The 20057-nt window shown below is 35.9% G+C and overlaps 1 protein-coding gene across 4 annotated transcripts in view; it reads left to right on the forward strand.

Annotated features, from left to right (window-relative positions):
* Positions 1–20057, forward strand: part of LOC113504720 (homeobox protein homothorax) — a 250321-nt gene that overhangs the window by 190838 nt on the left and 39426 nt on the right. For all 4 annotated transcript variants that reach the window (XM_026887132.1, XM_026887134.1, XM_026887133.1 and 1 more), the window contains exon 11: positions 5370–5446. In XM_026887132.1, the coding sequence (XP_026742933.1) occupies positions 5370–5446 (77 nt within the window). The remainder of the gene's footprint in view (positions 1–5369; positions 5447–20057) is intronic.

The raw sequence follows: 20057 nt of genomic DNA on the forward strand, positions 1-20057 counted from the left end.
GTGCAGCCCACTTTAATATTTCACGGCCTATCGAATAGGTCTCCACGTAAAAATGCTGTATCAGAATGAGAATTGACAGGTGTCTTCCAATTAACACCGCGCGTCCAATTTAAATGCAATAAAGTAAATTTAGCGATAGTTTTTAGTAGCTTTTTTAGGAATTTGACACGGCTTTAATCAATCAATTGATCAACGATTTTGTTTGAGCTTATGAAAACAATCCATTTCTATTTTTGTATTACTTTTACGGGAAAGTAAAAATATTGTGTTGAGATGAGATTGGTACTGATTTTTAATCTCTATAATCTCACGAGCGAGTTAACAGCGAAACTGACGTAACTAAAGCACAAGACCATCAATCTTTTAACAAAGGAAAAGAAAACAAAAAGACTACTTCAAGTAAAGGAAATATTTCACATTTAAAACGACAATGTATCGCCGGTCCTCGTGTTCGCACATAAACAAAACATAAAATAAATAAACAAGGAGACACGTCGAGCAGAAAACAGAAGGACTAGGAGGGTTGTGATAGTGCTATCCATCACACGGTCACATCTCTTCGATAGGGTTAGGGCCACCTCCGCACCTTTATGCGTCCCTGGTGGGATATAAAGGCCCCGAACTAGGGGTCCATAGTTTTTTGACGTCTATTTGTGGTCGCCTCCTGCCCTCTAACGACTTTTGCTTGTAAACTATCCTCAAAATAGCTTCCTCCGCAGCGCAGTATTAAAATGTTCAGGGAATTGATGTATTCGAGCATCAGATGGGTTTAAAATGTAATTGAAATGGGGTTATAACAGATGCGTCTGAAAATAATGCCTTGTTAATAAATGTACAGTGGGATGTTTTGAAATTGGAATAGATGTTACTTCGTCCTGTTTAAAAAAACATGGCGTACGAATTGTCAAAGTCGGTTTGGCTTCGGTACGCGGCGTGTAACTTAAATGTACCTCGAAAAAAACCTTATCCGCGTTCTTTTTGACGCGCGGAAACGGAGCGTGCATAATTTAAAGCTCAATCCGTGATGTCACGTCGTTCTGCCGAAAAATTTAATCCATCACATGTTTCGCATTCACTCTTTGCGAAACGTTGTGTTTGGAACAAGAGGAACGTGCGGAACGGGTTTGACTGTTTAGATTGCGAAGACGTTTTAGACGTAAAGGAACATCACATCTGCATTAAGAATGAGCTGAAAGAGTTATTCTTGAATTTCACTTGAGTAAACATGCTTTTAAAAATAGTCCTTTATCCTACAAAGACGTCAAATTTGTCTCTTCTATACACATCATAATTTCGAAGATAGAATAATCGATAGCCCATCACAAGGTGTCACATCACTCAACATTAAATACCTGCGTATCAGGTAGCATGCAGCAATACCTCCACATCACTACCCGTCATCCCCTAAGATAACCCTCTCCACGGAGACGGTATGATTTTTATTTTTACGACATTTCCGGGAATCACCGGGGCCCGTGAATATATTATTATTGTTATGGTAACACTGAAGTCTGGGAAAATTGTAAAATACGCCATACACTTTTCCCTCGCAAGAATTATGCTCTCAGACGCATATCATTAGGGAATTTCGGTTTTTTCGCGAAGCGTATCGAGTGAATATTTTAGTGAGTTGCTTTTTTGAATTTTGACGTTATTTTTTGTTGGTTCTTTTATTATGTTTTTGATATCCATTGAGACTAGTTTTTCATTTATTCAAGAAAAATACCAAACTCAAATACAGCTTGTTCTGTTTATTCATCCTAGCGGTTAGGATTCATACAATTTTACCATCTGAACTTAATTTTCCTTATTACAACTTGTACAAAACAGGAATTTCCTCCTTCTAAGACGCCTCACGCTAAAAATCAAGACATTATTTAACTTTTATACGCGCTCGTATTTTTTGTCGTTTCGTTCAGTCCCTCAACGCGTATTTACATATTCTCATTCGCTCACCCCATAGATTTAGGTGCCAACAAATGGATTGTTTCTCTTCCACATAGCGAAATAAAATTTATGGTAGCGAGAGCGGATTTTTCGCCGCTAGCCCTTTTTTTAACGCGCCAGCGCTAGGGTTGATGACGTAAGAGTATTTCGAATTATTTTTTATGTTGTCTTTTGGTAGGGCGAATTATGTTTAGTGTGGTTTGTAATATTTTTGCCGTTTGAAGGTACTTTTAACTAACAATTATTAGAATAAAAAATATGGCACTGTGTCTCAAAGAAAGAAACGTTAAGAAAGTTGAGGATGCATACAAAAAATATACGATAATTTTTCAACATGAAAATTTTGCCCATTAAATTAACTTCAATTATAAAAATATACATCCTGTATCCATCCAAAAAACGGAACTCAATAATACTTAACCCTACTTTAGTACACAAAAGCAACATTCTGACCCGAATCGGCGGCCCTAGTGCTGTTCCTCTCGATTTCGATTTATCGGCGACTTACGGCGGGTATAATCGCGATTTTAATGCTCACATCTGATTTACAGCGCCCGACAGCGGATGAGGAGCGATCGGGATTGCTTTTGCGAAATTTGATATCTCTATACTGTTTATGATGCCCTAGTGCATACGTTTCGGAAAACAATATATGTGTGATTGCGTTTTTGTTACTTTGATTTGCGTAAGTTTGTGGGAATGAGGTCTTTTTTAAATCGTTGTTGACTTGGTGAACGTGATTTAAGGTTTTGAGATTATTAAAATTGGTATTTGGTGTGAATGTTGATTGTGTTGACGTTTGCTGTTAAGGAAATAATTTAGAAACTTGAGATTTCTTTTACTAGGCTTTGTCTGATTCTACAAGCCAGATGTGCGATGGGTGTTGGATTGTGACAGTTAAGAATAGTCCCATATTTCATTAAAATCGACCCGATAGAAGACAACCCTCTGAGATTTTTTGGCCTTTAAGCTAACCTTCAAGTAAAAAATTATTTATCTTAATTATTTGATTATTTTATCCTTTATTCATCCAGTCAGAGTAACCCAATATATAAATGTTGCAAACGATAAATTATGAAACTTTAACTTGAAACAAAAACGTTTGCATCCACATGACGTTACATCTCCCCGGCGCCCGTTATCTCAGACCTCTGCTTATCATATTTCTGTTTTTGTGCCACCTTAATGGTCCTCATAAATTTGTGATATCGACTTTTTGTAATCGAAACGAAAAACTCATTTCGATTGTGTTTTTTTTTCAACTCACAAATAAGGCTAAAAATTCCTAACGGGGTTGAGAGAATATTGTAAAGAATTATCTGAAATTTGGCAAGGCGAGTTTTTGTAACGCACTCTCAAGAAGTAATGGACAATTTAAACTGACTTTTAATATTTCATTGTGGCTTTTATAAAGGAGTAAAAGTCGATGTTTGGAATGACTGAGTGGTAAAGGCCTTAAGGGGCAGAGCAAGAGCTAGAACGAAGTACATAGTCCAGGTGAAGGGAATGGCAGAAGTGACAACATGAGGAGAAAGAAGGTATAGGATCGAGAGAGATGGAAAACGCTGTACTGATAAGTCACCAGCACTTAAATTAAATAGAACAGGAACTGAGTTTTTTAAATTTATTTTCTATCAACAAGACGAACACGCAGAAAGCTATATTTTAAAAGCCTGCAAACATACGAACAATTGAAAGCAATCAACAGACTCTGATTGCGATCACGATTCTCATTCAAACAATGCAATAGCTACCTACGAGTATTTACCTCTCACTGCGGAAATTACATTAATTTCAAATTGTAATACATCGAAATATCGATTAATCGTCGGCCATGTTTTAAACAATGTGTCAGACAAACAAACATACGGACCTAACATCCTGAGGCGATCCATTAGAATGCATTAGTGCAATTCAACAATAGCCAAATACGCGTTATTGTAATAATAAACTTAGGTGCGTAGCAGGCGGTGGGCCGGAGCGCATGCGCAGCCCGCCGCCGCTTATTCTCAAACTTAAGGTGGATATACACAAGTATCAATTAGGTATTTTTAGAAAACTACATTTCTGCCTAGTAATATTATCAATGAGAAATTTTGGTGGTTCTTTGTTACGCCATGAGTCCAAAAGGGCTGAACAGATTTGGATATTAATTGAAAACTTTTTTTACCTGGATAAGACCTCTAAGAGCAATAATTAAAGAGCAATACCAACTCCCTATCAAGAGACAAATCAAATCGTTTTTTTTTAATTCTGTTCTCATTCCCTAACCTATTTAACACATCTTTGCCGACATACCCACATTTATAAACACAATCTGTTTATTTTATTACACTGCTACATTAATCCTGCTCCCGTTGTGTTACCAGCCTAACATGCGCACACGCAGCCCAAGACAGTTCGTTTACTTTAACTGATGCATTCTTACAACACTCGAAAATTGAAATATAAATATTATTCATATTGAATTTAGGATAGTTGCAAATATTAATGTGGTATCAATTAGAATTATTTGTATTTCTTAAAAATAACAAATATTTCATCTACAAAAACGTAGCTGTGTTCTTAAGATTTACCCACATATTTTTTGACGTAAGTCCAATATGGCCGCCTAAATTCAAACATGGCGCCAAATATAAAAGAATATCTTAGTAATTTTTCTTTTTATTATTTGAAGATATCTTGTGATGTGTCTCGACCAGGGACTCGAACCTGAGACCTGAATAATTTACACGTTCGGTACCAGGATAAAAGGCAGGCAAGGAGGTCTCGCGGGGCGCGAGCTCTCCGGTAGCACGCCAAAAACCAATATCATTAGGACAGTACGTGTTGCGTGTTCTGTCGCCCTGGTACCTGCGTACGAACACTCGCCCTCGGGATACTAGGAGCGATGAATAAATGATAGAATTCCCTTTCAAAAATAACTGTTTGTGGTATTTAGGAGGGATATAGAAGGAATTTAGAGCATTTGCCAACACTTAGATATTCAGCTTGTAGCTTTTGTTGTTAAAAGAAATTGCATTAGAATCAAAGGAATGAGCCTTAGTTCAGCATAGAAAGTAAGAAAATAACAAAATTAAGGTAGATATTTTTCACAGCAATCATACCATTTTCTATTTAATGCGAACTTCTAAAGACACGTTTTTCCTTAAATGATATATATAAATGATAAAAGCCACATTAAACCCAAATCCGGAACACAATGATATCGACGTAACCAAAAAATACTCAACAAAAGCTATCCAAATCAAATAATGCTTAAAACGTCTGAAAATCTAATTTTATTTGCAAACAATCGGCGCAAACTGAGGCCGATTTAATTAGAGTCAATTTAAATTTGTTCCTTCGTAATTGGATGTTTTACAAATTCTATTTGTATACGATTCGTTCGTTAAACTTTGTTTTTTTTTCCTTTGTTACAGCATCCATACCCTTCGGAAGACCAAAAGAAACAATTAGCACAGGATACAGGGTTAACAATACTACAAGTTAATAATTGGTAAGTGTCTTTTTGATCTTTATATTTATCGATTTTACTCAATAGGAAATCTAGGTCAGATATTCAGTCGCTTCAATATTAGTCGGCAAATCTGATGAGACTAAATCTGACACCAAAATAGATTGGGAAAGGTTGCGCTTGAAATACTTAAATATTGAATCAATATCGATCCTAATCACTAATTTAGACAAGCGCACATTCTCAATTTTAAATGATTTAAAACTGTAGTGGCCAGTGACAGACTAAAAATTATAGACATCATTATAAAAAGGTTTATTTCACAACGAGACCTCTTTTAAAATATAAGCAATAGACGTTCTTTAACATACAATAATATTTTAAAATTAAGTTCCGCGACAATATTAGAGGTTTAAATCAAGTTTAAATTAATGAACAATAAGGTATAACAGTGCTTTCTCGACAACTCATAAAATAAACAATGGATGCTATTTCAGCCCGCCATGTAGACAAGTGCAATTTATTTAACATTTTATTATTAGCGAGGCAACATGGTGCGTTTGGTACTCCCACGTGCCAATGTTATAGACTTGTTTGTCCTCACAGATATTACAAGATAAACAGAATTCTCTTAAAATATTGTCTTATATATGTTTAAGGGAGTGTTAGAGCTCTCGTAAGTCCACGCATATGTCCGATTCGCGGATGGTTTTAGTTTTTAAGCAGGAACAGACATAAGAATGCCTTTTTGGAATATAGTGCTTCGTCTAAGCTTAAGTTAATAAAGGTGTAGACAAAATATAATGTATTTAGAGGAAACATAATCAAAGGGTAAGAACAGAATTCTATAACTAAGACTCCGCTGTCTGTTCATCCGTCTATCAGCAGGCTGTATCTCGTTAACATTTTAAAATTAAATTTAAAATCTCGATACCTGGAAAGTCGACATTTTTAATTGAAGATCTATTTAGGTCTTTTTGAAATTACCAACTTTATAAGACCTATTAGAACGCGATGATCAAAAATGCAAACAAAGCCACGTGAATTGACTAGTGTGAGTACCTATTTTATGTCCTACTGCGAATATTATTAATCCAATTTAATGTTAGGATTCTAAACCGTAAAATACATTGTAGATAGTATCTTAAATATAATCAGTCCAGTATAAATTGAACCGAGATTTTCTAGCAGATATAAATATTTCTAGATCAAATTCTAAAGTTGTGTAAGTCTATTGCGTTGAGTTCAATTCGATGAGACAAATTCTTTTTCGATTCATCTTTAAATAATACTTTTTTTATTAGTCTTAAATACCTTACTTTCATATATTACCCACTTGTTTATTTAGTCAGTTCAAGACAAAGGAATCAAAAGAGCTTTTTCTCAAAATTTGTCCTAACGATTTATCCGTCAACTTAGAGTATGTTAAAAAGGACGGTAAAAATTTGTCACCCAACCAGATTATGACCGTAAAAGCTTACTTACAGTATTTGTTGTAACATTAGCATCAGAAATGCGATAAATACGTACAATACAACATGACAGACGGACAGACAGACAGCGGTGCCTCAATAGATTCCGTTTATACCCTTTGCATAGAGAAAGCTAAAAAAATACTTACTCAAAAATTCTAATCAAGGAAACGGCAGCTAAATTTGGTCGGACGAAATATATTTAGAGAATTAAATTGCAATAATGTCTCTTTTCATATTCTTCCGTCCATCAAAATAATTATCTCTAAGAAAGCTGTGTAATAAAGTCTATTGTACAAGTTATGTTGGTTATCGTGTAGACTATGACCCGTGACTGTTAAATTTCTAGCGACGCAAGCGCAGCTTATTATTAATGGATGATTTCTATTTAATATACCTTGATGGACACTATGGTAGGGGTGGGGTCACACTGCTAGCGGTTCATCAAAAGCGGATTGTTACTATTGTTAGGTTAATAGTTTTTGAAGTCGCTTATAGGCGGTTAGATGAAATTTTGCAAAAAAATAATGTAAAATTTTCAATTAAAACGTTTTTTATTAAAATAAACCTCCTAAGGATCTTGTAAAAGAACTAATGTATACTTAGGCAAAAATTCAAAAATCTGAAGTAACTGACTAGTTTCAGAACCAAAAACTTCGGAATTACAAAGCCTTAATAATTAAATCTCAACAAAATTCTTACTTACGAAATATAATTTTCAAATCGCTATCACTCGTCAGTGGGACCTCACCTCACCTAAAGTTCTAACAATATAACTTTAATATTGATTAGTATTCAAATGGAACGGCGTTATGTTATTGTAATGAGTCGGACGACGCCTTGAGCCAACTATTGTATGAAGCTTTATGCATTTCTTGTCTGCACCATGATTTACTAAGAAATATGGATATGGCATCATTTTAATGACAGTTTAGTGAATTAAAAATACGTTTTGTGTGTTAGTCTGTGATTCAAAACAACAATTATTAATTAAGCTGAAATTATTGTCATTTACAACCCACTTATTCCCACTGCTGGGCATATACATCTCTTTTACCGTAACTCTCCTCTGTCAATCACATCATCAGCTTTAATCCGCGACATTTAATTTCATGAACCTAAAAAAGAATATCATTAAAAAAGAACATATTATTAAAACACCTCCGAAAAACATAAGTGCCTCATCCAAAAACTATAATTAACTTCTAACCTCTTGACGGGCTGTGACTGACGGGGTCACAGGTCAGCGTCGAAGAGCCTTTGTCTATCATTGTAGCTCTCCCGTTATGCGGTCCTGGTACCGCTACACAATTAAACCAAGTAATTACTGGGTTTATTACACTGTCAATGAGTACTACACACCTCTTATTAAATTATGATATCCTGGTAGGCGACTTGATGTTTCATGACTCAGATTATTATCACAATTTGCCTGTAACCGTGTCATGAACATATCCCTAAAGATATTAAAAAAGAAAGGAAATAATAATGCAGTTAATATTCTCAAGAAGGCCTCTGCACGTTGGACCTGTGTCCCCGTTCACGCCTTCAAAAAGGACCGGGTCTCTTCACCTGAAGTTAACCCGTGAATGAGAAGAAACAGTTAATATATGTGTTTACCATGTCATCATCATTATGTCATCATTAAAATTAAACCGCGATAAAATCCGTAAAAGTCGTTTCATTTCAATGTCTAACATTCGCGTAAACCTAAGAAACCACTATCATCATAATAATCAGCCAATAAACTCATCAATCCACAAGATCGAACCAAAAATCATAATTCCAATAAAACCTCATTAAAAAACAATAAAAACAAATCTATTACTCTTCAACTCGTAGCGCTAATCATCTGCCTCGTAAACTCAATCATAAAACATAAATTCATTAATTAATTCAAGAATAAACCAATGTTTTCATAACAGTTTAAGTGTTTATTACTATAAAACCGTAATTATACTAATCGCTTAGTAAAAAACATGTGTAGTGAGTTTCTGTGTTAGTCATTTTGGCAGTAAACCCATTAGGAAGGGTTCAGGACGTGGCTGTGTGAACAGGTGTGGACCCGGCTTTATGGCCGGTAGGGGGACCAGCAGAGAGGGGCATCGAGGACTCTAATGCACTTTACGAGTGTTTATAGTACCTTGTTTCGTTAAACAACTTTATAGAAAGGATTTGTCCTATTTTTAGCAAAAAGGGTGTATTTATTGTTTAAGTGTAGCGTAGTTAGTGTTTGTGTAGCTCGCCTAGTTTTTCAGTTATTCTTACCCTTTGTGAATTATACCCGAAATTGATTCTAATATGTTTTTTAAAGTACTCCGATACTAAGGAATAATCTTTGTATCGCAAGGGTTTAACTAACGTTCAGGTCATATGCATAAAGAGACCCGAACTCAGAATAAACAGTCGTAGATCACCCAAACGCTTGTCAAACATGGGGATCAAACCCACCAACCACGTTTGGTCTAAACTAACCTAACCAAGACAAAGTTTTGGATACAGAGAATTGCAAACAGCAAAACAGTTGACGATCCCAAACACAAGATTTATTCACAAAATATTGCAATAGTTACTCTGTGTAGTCATAGAAAGTCCCACATCCATCGTGGTCACCCCAGCGACCTCTCGAGAGCGATACTGTGTAAATATAACATTAGCCCGTTCACTTCTCCAATTTATGTCACCCTATCTACCTCTAAATGAACTATTAGCATGATAAGCAATTATTGTTGTTACGATTGAGGGTTGCAGATAATCTCCTATTCTGTATTGTCTAACGATGAAAATGTATGCGAAAACATGTTTAAACGTAATTTTATGTAACGTAGTTTTCATTGATGTGAAACCCTTGATAAAGTAATTGCCATCGAAATGCACAAATACCCTACTATTTATGTTAAATAACAAACATTAAAATCACCTAAACGTTTTAAAAAGCGCAAATCCGATAATGAAATGGAAAACAGAAAGGGAATCCCATCCGTCTCTAGAGATACGCAGAGGAAATTTAAAATTCAAATAGTCGCACGCCTTATCAATTACGAGTACTAGGAGCGCAACAATAACGGACGGTGACAATTCCTCGTTCAGCCATTCTAAGGCGAATTTGCATCTTCATACAATTGCAATTAGGGGCGCGCGCATTAATTCGGGAAGTCCCAGCGGCTCGGCGGTACCCGTTTCAATTTGATGGAGCTCGAAGTACAACCTTGTAATGCTAAGCTAATGTAATTATGGGACATTTGCATCAATGTTATGTGCGCCTGGTGGGCAAGCCGTTACTTTCAATATACTATTGAATAAATTTCGTTGGTGTTTATCGTTATTTGCTCATTAAGTGATAAAGGCTGGTTTTCTTATCCTTTAAGCTCCACATCGGCTGTTTGTCGGGTTATTTCGTGTGATAGCGGGAACCTGGCACCATATTCATTACCGCTGATATATGCTATTAATGATGCAATTTGTTTATGTTTAGAAACCTTAAGGGCTAGCCTATTCGCAACATTACTTTCTAGTTATTTTACATTAACAGCCTTACCTAATTTTTCTGCTGACTTAAGACTCACATCCAAGGGACCACAAGCATCTTTGGTACATTTTCCTTGTACTCCTGCCGGTCCCCCAGAGCACAACTACGTGATGAGACCAACACATACATTCTTCCAGTTTGGTGAACTTCATGTTTTATTCTTGGGCCACGCTACTGTTAGTCTGAGCGCACTGAATTTGTTATATCATCTTAATATTTGTTCCGTGTTGCTCTTGTCCCTAGTGGCTGCAGTAATACAGATGTATTTTTATTTTTGAATCCTGTCACCTAAATTGCTATGAATTTACAATGTTTTCTTTATCTTTGTGCTGTTTGGGTATGTTTATGCGGTGCATGTAGGAAAGTGGTTTGGGATTTAAAGACGTCTTCTTTTTGTTTTATCTTGACTATCGTTTTTGAAGATTGTTGCTAATAAATATACCTAACAGTTCTCGTTACATTATGTCTCCCTGTTAAGTTTGCAAAACCCATATTAATTTAAAAAAAAAACACCCATCAACTTTAAAAGCCTTCCTGTCTCAAAAACAACTGCTCTAAAATTACGTACCAGTGTTAACAAAATTACCTAAACATTAAAATCTCTTACCCGTACCTGTAGGTACGTTAATCTGTCTAGCCCTGCATGACCTGAGTGCACCCTTTCCATGCAGGTTACAGGCACATCGCCATAACCGTCAATACGTCCACGCGACGCGACGTGGGAACAAAAGGCGAATCGCCACTTGAAATTGGATACTGTATCGGGACAATAGACGGGCTCCCTGACTATAGGGTTGTCAACTGTCGAGTTATAGTTTAATGATATAATATTATTGAGATAATGTGTCTTTTTGTGTTTGCTGTTTTGGTGAGAAGGCCGGTACGTAAGACGGTATGTGGAATAGTGTTTTTCATGATGAAGCTAACGATGATTTGCTATTGTGATGCCTGTTTCTATATTCTATGACTATGGCCTACCGCGGTCCAATGCTTGACAATATAATGAATAAATTAATAATAACAAAAAGTAATTCTACTAATCGCTCTAAATCTTTCGTATTTCGTAGTCCCCACCTAGCATTCTCAATTTTTTTTCTAAAAGACTAGCCATGTACAGACATTATTTCTTAACAGTAGCAGCCCTGCTTACTCCAAGAACCAGAGCATAAGATTAAAAATAACACATGATAGTTGGGTTATATTATATTACCTCTTCTTTAATTCTCAAAAGCTTCAACACGCAGAAATTTCTTCTCGGTGGCAGCCCTGCCTAGTCCAGGAGACAGTGCACCGACGTTACGACACTATAGATTACCCGGCTCGAACCGGATTACATTTGATTAGTAGTCAATAGACGGCTTTAGCCGATTGTCGCGATAATTATTACTAAGCACGATGTGTACGTACCCTCCGGTGTCTGGCGTGGGTCTCATTACTGCTGCTGAATTGTTTAAGGCGCGAAAGTGAATTTATAGGACGAGGATAGACACACAGCTATTTGTAGATGTTAATCAGCATTTAATTAGTTATTGAAGGATGTTTTTGTCTTGTTGAATAGTTGTGAAGTTTCTTTTTTTTTTGTATGTCGGTCGTCTGACCAAGCGTAAAAGAGGAATGCTTACAAAATGGCTGATATCAAATAATATACTAATTTATCCAGTATAGAGAAATTCTTTGGTAAAGAAGTATTTTTAACAGTTAGTGGAACTTTATACCTTAACCTACCACACCTCAATCGCAGAATCTCATAATTAAAATATCAATATATTGAACTTTGATCTTATTTCGGAATTACCAACATTCCATACTTAATCGATTATTTAAAATAGGAGTTTAACGTGGATTTAAATATCTATTAAGGCAAATCAGTGATCGGAACAATAATTAAGATTTAAATTAGCTACAGAATGGTATGTTGTGTGCCATTGACAGCCGAACTGAGAGCAGAAACAGCGACTTATTGTTATATTATTATTAATAATTAATAGTTAAAACACGCTAATATTAGAGAATAAGAACAAAATTTTGTCTGTTTGGAGAATTAATTCGCAGAAATCGATCGGTAAAAACAATTCTGTAGTACGCGAGATAAAAAGCCTGACAATATTGAGAGAAGAATAAATCCTATCTAGTTATTTTATTTTTACTCTTTCATTTTAAGTCATTGATATCAATGCTGTAAGTAGGTATTATGGTCTAATTAAGGATAATCTATCTCTCCTTGTAGATATTTCTAGCTCGTTGCTAGCCACCCCGGTTGCCTAGCAACCATATTTCCCTGGGCCTTTCCTTATACCTGATACTTTCCCCATCAACCCGCCTCTAGGGTTGTCAAATTACACGTAGTTTTACTCTTGAGCCGTTCAAGTATGTCGCTATTTACGATGCGTACAACAGGTCCCGAATACACTAAGTGGACGGCCCTCGACCCTCTAGTGATGTCCATGCGTTTATAGTCCCGGGAAAATGGGATAGGTGGTCTCATAAAAAATAATGTTGATTGTGTCATAAGTTATGTTAATGGTGAATTAGCAGATGGTTTTTGTATTTTAGAGAGTGATCCAAAAATTAAATTTTACGTTATATTTAAGCAGCGACCTTATCATCCCACACAAATAAGCTCTCTTAGGGCATATGACATTTACTGTAAAAAGGAAAATGAATGCTTAAGATATACCTACCTTGAAAATAACTAAGCATAAATCGTTCAAACTATAAGTTTATCCCGTGGGATCCCGGTTGAGTACATCACTAGCATCCCCCGTCAGTGCGGCACGCAATAACCCCGGCGTTATTCCGGCAATTACGCGTTACTCTCACCTGTGACGCTAAATGAAAATACCGAGCGCTACGTTAGGCACCACCTCTTGGAGCGCCTGCTTGCCTGGTACTCTTGAATAAGATGCAGGTGATAGATTATTCTGATTTTTTGTGCCAGTAAAACTGCTGAAAAAAGAATTAATTTAAGTAGCTTTGAGTTTTTAAGATTTCAATTAAAAACAAAAAGAACTTAGTATTCAAAAATATGTTTAAAAACAAAATTTTCATACTAGTATCAAATATTGATTATCATACATAACAATTTTAGTTACATAACTTCAACATAATATATCAAATAATAACGGACACCCTGGCATCAAATTACTAAATAACAAAATCACGCAATAACCACAAGACAAGCAATTCATTCAGTAATCCTCTTAACACAAGACATAAAGATATTTAACAAAGATTCCTTATCAAGCATCTTACAAATTCACCGTCATTTCATCCCTTTTATGAGGTCCTCCCCGTTCAAAACTGTAAAACAAATCCACGGTGCTTGCATTCGACCTTGATAACGGTCCCCGGGGCTTTTCTCGTCTTATAGCCCTTCGAAGTGGCACAAACTCTCAAATTGTCCATCAGGAATCACTGACGGACCTCTCCGACGGTTTACGATCCCTGAAAGCCCGCATAAAACAGCTTGTGAACGACACTTACGTTTAATACCCCTGGATTTTTCTTTAGCGCCACACTTTCTTGGTATTTACTTAGAAATGAGGCGGGTTTGTGGGATGAGTTTTAAATGTGAACTTTGCTGGTTTAATAATTTTACTGCTTATTGAATTATGTTAACCTGGTACTTTCAAGTCAGTGACATTCTTGCTAAATGCTAAGTTTTACACATATTTTGTTGCTGTATTTCTGTTCATTTTCTAACAAAGCATTGCAAGGATTTATAAAGATCCTCTTTATTCTTTCCTCCGAACATTTCTAAGCAAAACAGCTTTAAAATCACACTGAACAATTCAAAACCCCTTTTACATCAATGCTTGGCAATTGCAAAGCAATCTCTTTACAATCAGATTGCTTCCCCTACGAAATCTCCATACCGTGAACGCACTATTTTGTTTTTGGCCCGTTTAGTGCACTTATGGGTGCCGGTAGAATAACTTGTGTCCTGGTTTGACATGGGAGCGTATTGCGAGCGGGGCCGGAGCGGTTCAGACATGTAGGTTTTACATGCAAATATACTGCAAATGTGCTGCTAATTTAAGGGGTGTAGGTAAAAACACTTGAGGATTTAATATTAATGAAATATTGTAATGATGTAAAGTTGGAACTTACTGTTCTGTTAGCTAACCGCTTACTATCTTTGCTATGAATATAAAACTAAGGGCGACACAAAAACAGTGTCCTTGCTTGACCACATAAAACCTCTGTAATGCAGATTTCAATCGGCTAAAACGACATCTCCTGATGCCACTTATAAATTCATAATTTAATTCTAAACGTGTGCAAATCTTAGCAATATAAATATAATGATTAATTAAAAACCAGTTTGAGCAATATAAACGATTCTTAAATGTTTATAAATCGATAACTACGGATTATGTAAATGTGATTATAATTTTATCCGCGCTCGATGGCGAGGAAACCTTGTCTTCATTATTTAATCCACTGGTCACATTAATATAGACAAATAGATTCTTATACAAAATGTTAAGATCTTTACAAAGAGTTGAAAACAAAATGGCGTCAAGTCGAATTATACTTAAACCAAAAAATTCCTGCCTATATCCTTAACTTCAACATTTTTACTACGCGCCCGCTCGTCATTCCCTCCCGTATGTTTCCAAACCCGCGCACCGCGAGAGGTCGTTCCGTGATAAAACAGCCATTTCCCGGCCGTAATCGCAGTCTGAATTTTTACTGTCGATGCGTATCGCCGCGGGATCGCGCGGGAAACGCGCCAGTGTGTCCCAAACCTACTGACGGCCCTACTGAGGGGTCCTAGTTGATTCTGACGACTTTTACGACTGTCGTTTTAGGGTTATTCTCATGTTCTGTGAATGAAAGAAAGACGTGCTGTTTATCTGGTGTTGTACCGCAGGATATGTTGTAGGGGATGAGACGTCATGTGGGTTCACAACCTGTTAGACTTATCTGATGGCTGTGGTCTGGTGGAGTACCAGTGACATACTTTACAAGGAGATCCTAACAGTTCAATTGTTCCTCGTATTTCAGATGAAGATCTTAATATTAGATTTACAAACAAACAAATAGAACACCAATTTAGACCGTTCCGCTAAGCACTTAGCTAAGAACAAATATATTCTCAAACAAAAAAAATATTAAAAATCACACCTTTAAATAAAATCAAACTAACCCCTAACCTACTATACCCTCAATAACAACTATCCCATAAAAACCACAAAAATTACACCACTTACCACGAATAATTGAACCCAAAAACAAGGACTAAATTACAAGAAAAACAATTACTTGTGTAATAACAATTCACCCCAGCAGGGGTTGGGTTGCGGTAAGCGCCGTGCACTCGTCAAAATAATTCATTTTAATTTTCTTTATGGTGAAGTAAACCTTTATTTTATGACGTCAGAGCAGATAAGTCGGCCCCCAGTGATCCGGGGTTATGGCCCCCGTACTCAGAAGTGAGAATTTAACGATAGACCTCATTTGGGAATTTCTTCAGTTTTCTCAGAGATTTCCAAGCTTTTTTGAGGTTGAGAAAATTTTGAGATAACCTTTTTTTGTCTTTTAGTATATTTTTATGTCTTTTATAAAATGTTGCACTACTTTCTTGAGAGGAGAGTTTTAAGTCGGAAAAATCATCATGCTGATGATCGATGATATGCATCATCAATCATGATGCTGATGATTCGCATTCATTGGTGATTTACATAGAAGAAGCCCAAATGTTTGAATTAGCATTTAATGAAAAACGCAAACATTGAAAACGTTTCACGTGAAAGTTAACTCTCAACCCCATCTTTCAACCCCAGTCCAAATTATAAAAAAATATTAACTCTTAGCAAAGACTGTTCTCTTGAGAAACATCATCTGTTTTCCCTGCATCTGGGTACAGGGGCCTCATTCATACCTCAAGCAACATTACGAGAGGCCGCCGGTAATTTTTTCATCTTGTAAATATTAATTATAATTAAAAAAGTGCTTTTGTGTAAATAAATAATGGCGAAGCATTTCTTTTGCGCCTAATGTTAATTAAATTTCGCCTTCCTCGTTGTTTGGATGAGTGCTTTTTGCTGTTATTTGCCTCGAATTAATAAGACTGCCGACTTTTTTATTGATATTCTGGAAAGACATCGTAAGGATAGAATTATTGTATAATTCTAATGTTAATGGGAAGCTAGTTTTGTTTATGAGAGCCTAGTACATAATATCCGATTAGAAATTAAAAACGTTTTCTTTTTTAAATAACTTGCTTGACAAGCAATGTTTTGACAAAATATTCGTTTTACGTCCCTTTCGACAAAACTAATAAAATAAAAAAGTAACATATTGCAATAAAAAAATCATCCTTATTGTAGTCTTAAAAGTCAGTTAGAAGCTACCAATCAGGTCAAAAAATAATTACAGATTAACAATCTCATTAACAGAATTCGTTATTCCCAAAACGTTCGGAAACTATTATCATGAAAATATTCATAGCATAGCATTTTAATCTGTGATTAATGGGGTACAAATTAAAAATCATTTATTTAAATGAGACCATCTAGAGATAAAAGTGATCGTTTTATGAATGAACATCTGGATCTATTTGGTCACTATAGTTGTAACATTAAAGTATTTATGTTATAAACGATAGATTTTATTAAGCAGATAGTTTTTAAATGGTCTAAGAAACAGGGCCTTGGATGGCATATTGTTCTGAATAGAAACTTTGGTTATTATTTAGAGCAATCCTTCTTAGATCGCGAATTATTATAATGGTGCAAAGAGGTGCTAACACGTATCCGAATTATTTTTATCCGTACCTGGCTGTACCAGTTGATACTAATTATATTTTTTTGTCAAAGTATTGTAGCACTTACGTCAAGTGGCTCTTTACTCTTTAGACAAAAAAAAACAGTATCCTATAAAAGAGACAACTACATACATCTATTTATACCTATATACGAATATACATGTACCGCCGATACACGAAAGTCATTTTAATGATAGTTTCCGCGAATCACACCTGATAAATCTGTTTATTATCAAACAATATAAAAATAACATACGTTTATTTCACTGGAATATCTACACGCCACAATTTAACGTTTCACATAAATCTAGAAAATAATAAAATGTGTGTAAAAATCTTTGAAATAAAACATTCCGGGATCAAAGGCAGTAGTGACATGGCCTCCATAAATACACTATGTTTTATTACCGGCGCCGCCTGCGAAAAGTTTTGTAAACACCGCCAGATGTCTCTGGATTCGGTTTGCCAACCTTATATTAACACAACTTGTCAAAATTATTGTAGGTATAATAATTTGCTACTGCATTATCTCAAAGTTTGACTACAGTGTTAACATCTGTTCTTTACAATGTCTAAAAAGACAATCTAGTTACACAGATGAAATGAGCCGCAGTGAGAAAACAGTTCACCGGATTATAAGCATAAATCTCTCGCGATTCGTCAGCAGAGCGCGATCAGGCAAACCCTGACCCAGTGTAAGGCGACTAGCGACCCCTTTAAGGCGTGTTTCCGCGCGGACGCGTCATCATTTTTCACAGCTCCTCCATTTATTTTATCTGTGCACCACACGCTCTGCCCAACGGGCCCGATAGCGCTGTTTCGTATTTCCAACATCACTTGCTGAGACGAAGAGATTTATGAACGCACCCATTCAGCTAGAATCCCCGAATGTTTGAATTTCGAACGTATTTTTTTCTTCGCATGAAGAATTTACCGTTTTCTGCTAACGTTCGTATTTCGAGCGTTCCAATTTCGAAATTCCCAATGAGTTCTCGGCGACAGTTTTTATATTTGAAAGCTGATTTAGATATACGGTGTTTGAGACAGGCGATAGTTTTTCGGTTCGTCACATCTTTGAAATATACTACCTTCGTTTTAGGAATCTATGATTTCAGTATTTATAAACTACTTAATTATAGTGAAGTATTTTAGCGCCATTTAAAGGATATCTGCAGGGTAAAATCAGTAGAATTAACTATTGGCCACTTGTTATGAAACTTTTCCTTAGCCGCCATAAAAACTTAAACGATTCCAAAAGTACCAACCAATAAAACATGTAAGACATATTATTTATTAATTATATGTACACACAATTAACATACACATTATATGATTACACACATAATGGGGACCGTTTAGTTTGTGTGTAAAAGTGAAGCGCTGGCTCGTTTTAATTAAATGTCAGCATTCCAGCGAAAGGGCAGCCTTTATTAGGCTGTTTAATTAATTCTACACAAATGGACACTTTAATCACTATTTTAAACGAGAATGTATATCATTTTTAAGAATGAAACCGCGTGAGGTATCTTCGTTTTATGTCTCGCTCTTTGTCTATGGAATTGATAGATTTTACCATTACTATAGTACAAGTACAAATAAAAGCATAAAATAATACGTTCTACGTTTGAAAAATCATGAAGAAAGTAGCTTTCGTTATAAAAGTAAATGACGTCTGAAAAAAAACCGAAACGCTTCTTAAATAAAACTAATCTCAGTCTTATTTAAAAAGGTTTTATACCGACGATAATAAAGCATTTGCGAAGCCGATCCCGTAGGGCGCTGGCGTCAGCAAAAAGGTCGCAAATTCAGCTCCTCTGAACATTTCCCTATCTTATTTTCCATTTGACAAACATCATTACATCTTCCTGTGTACCCCTCGTACAATTTTCGGAAGCTTTCGGGCGCGCTCGGGCGCACTCGGAGAGTTTCCGGACGCGCTCGGCGCTCGCACTTTCAAAAGTTGATTTGAATTTTGAATGTTCGAATAAATGTTTTATGCGGTTCGTTGAAGATGATAATTTGTTATTACTTTTATTTTTAGTGAAGTAAGTTAACTTTTTTTTAATATTGAACAATTGTTAAAATTAGCTACAGAACTCTCAATTGCCCTTGACTTAAACGTATTTCTATAAAACATTTAGTTAATTTACAAAATCCCAAATCTAAAAGACATTACGTAGGCAACGACAAATCTAAGATATCTTTAAATTCAAACACAAATAAATCTCTTCGAAATGGAAACTGCTAATGACAAAAATACCATCAGTACGGTAGCAGAGTCTCTATCGGGTGTCCCCCTCCCCGCGAGACAATTAATCATCCCCCCGGCTTCTCCCCCTGTCGCAGCATTGTCACTGTACCCAGCGCAGTACTGTTCTCCACAACCAGATACGATCAGACTGTGGTGACTTTAGAAATTGTAAAGTACTAGGCAATGATGAATGGTAGGAGGTGCTCCATGCGATCTATTGAAAAGTATTCTTGTTCAAGTATATTAATGTTATCTACCTGAAATATTTGCAAAGATATTGATTCTATATCACATAGTTATAAGTAGAGTTGTTTAACTCACAGAACACGAGTAAAACATTTTATTATCAATGTCGCATCAAACCAAATCCTTAATCACACATTTACAATAAACGAGAAATCAAAACATTTGTATTCAAATTCACACTTATAAACTGCTTATTCTGCTACGGGAATTCCAACTTTATTCACTTATGATAAGGTTGTAGTGTGTGTAGGGATAAAGTTGGTCCCGTTTACACTCAACAAGTGAACATAGGTTGGTTTATGACGCTATAAAAGTCGTCTCTGACAACTCACTAATACATCATAAAAGCATGGAGGACTGTGACATCCCCTGACGAGAGGTTA

The sequence above is a fragment of the Trichoplusia ni genome, chromosome 23 (genome assembly GCF_003590095.1).
Source record: "Trichoplusia ni isolate ovarian cell line Hi5 chromosome 23, tn1, whole genome shotgun sequence".
NCBI lineage: Eukaryota > Metazoa > Arthropoda > Insecta > Lepidoptera > Noctuidae > Trichoplusia > Trichoplusia ni.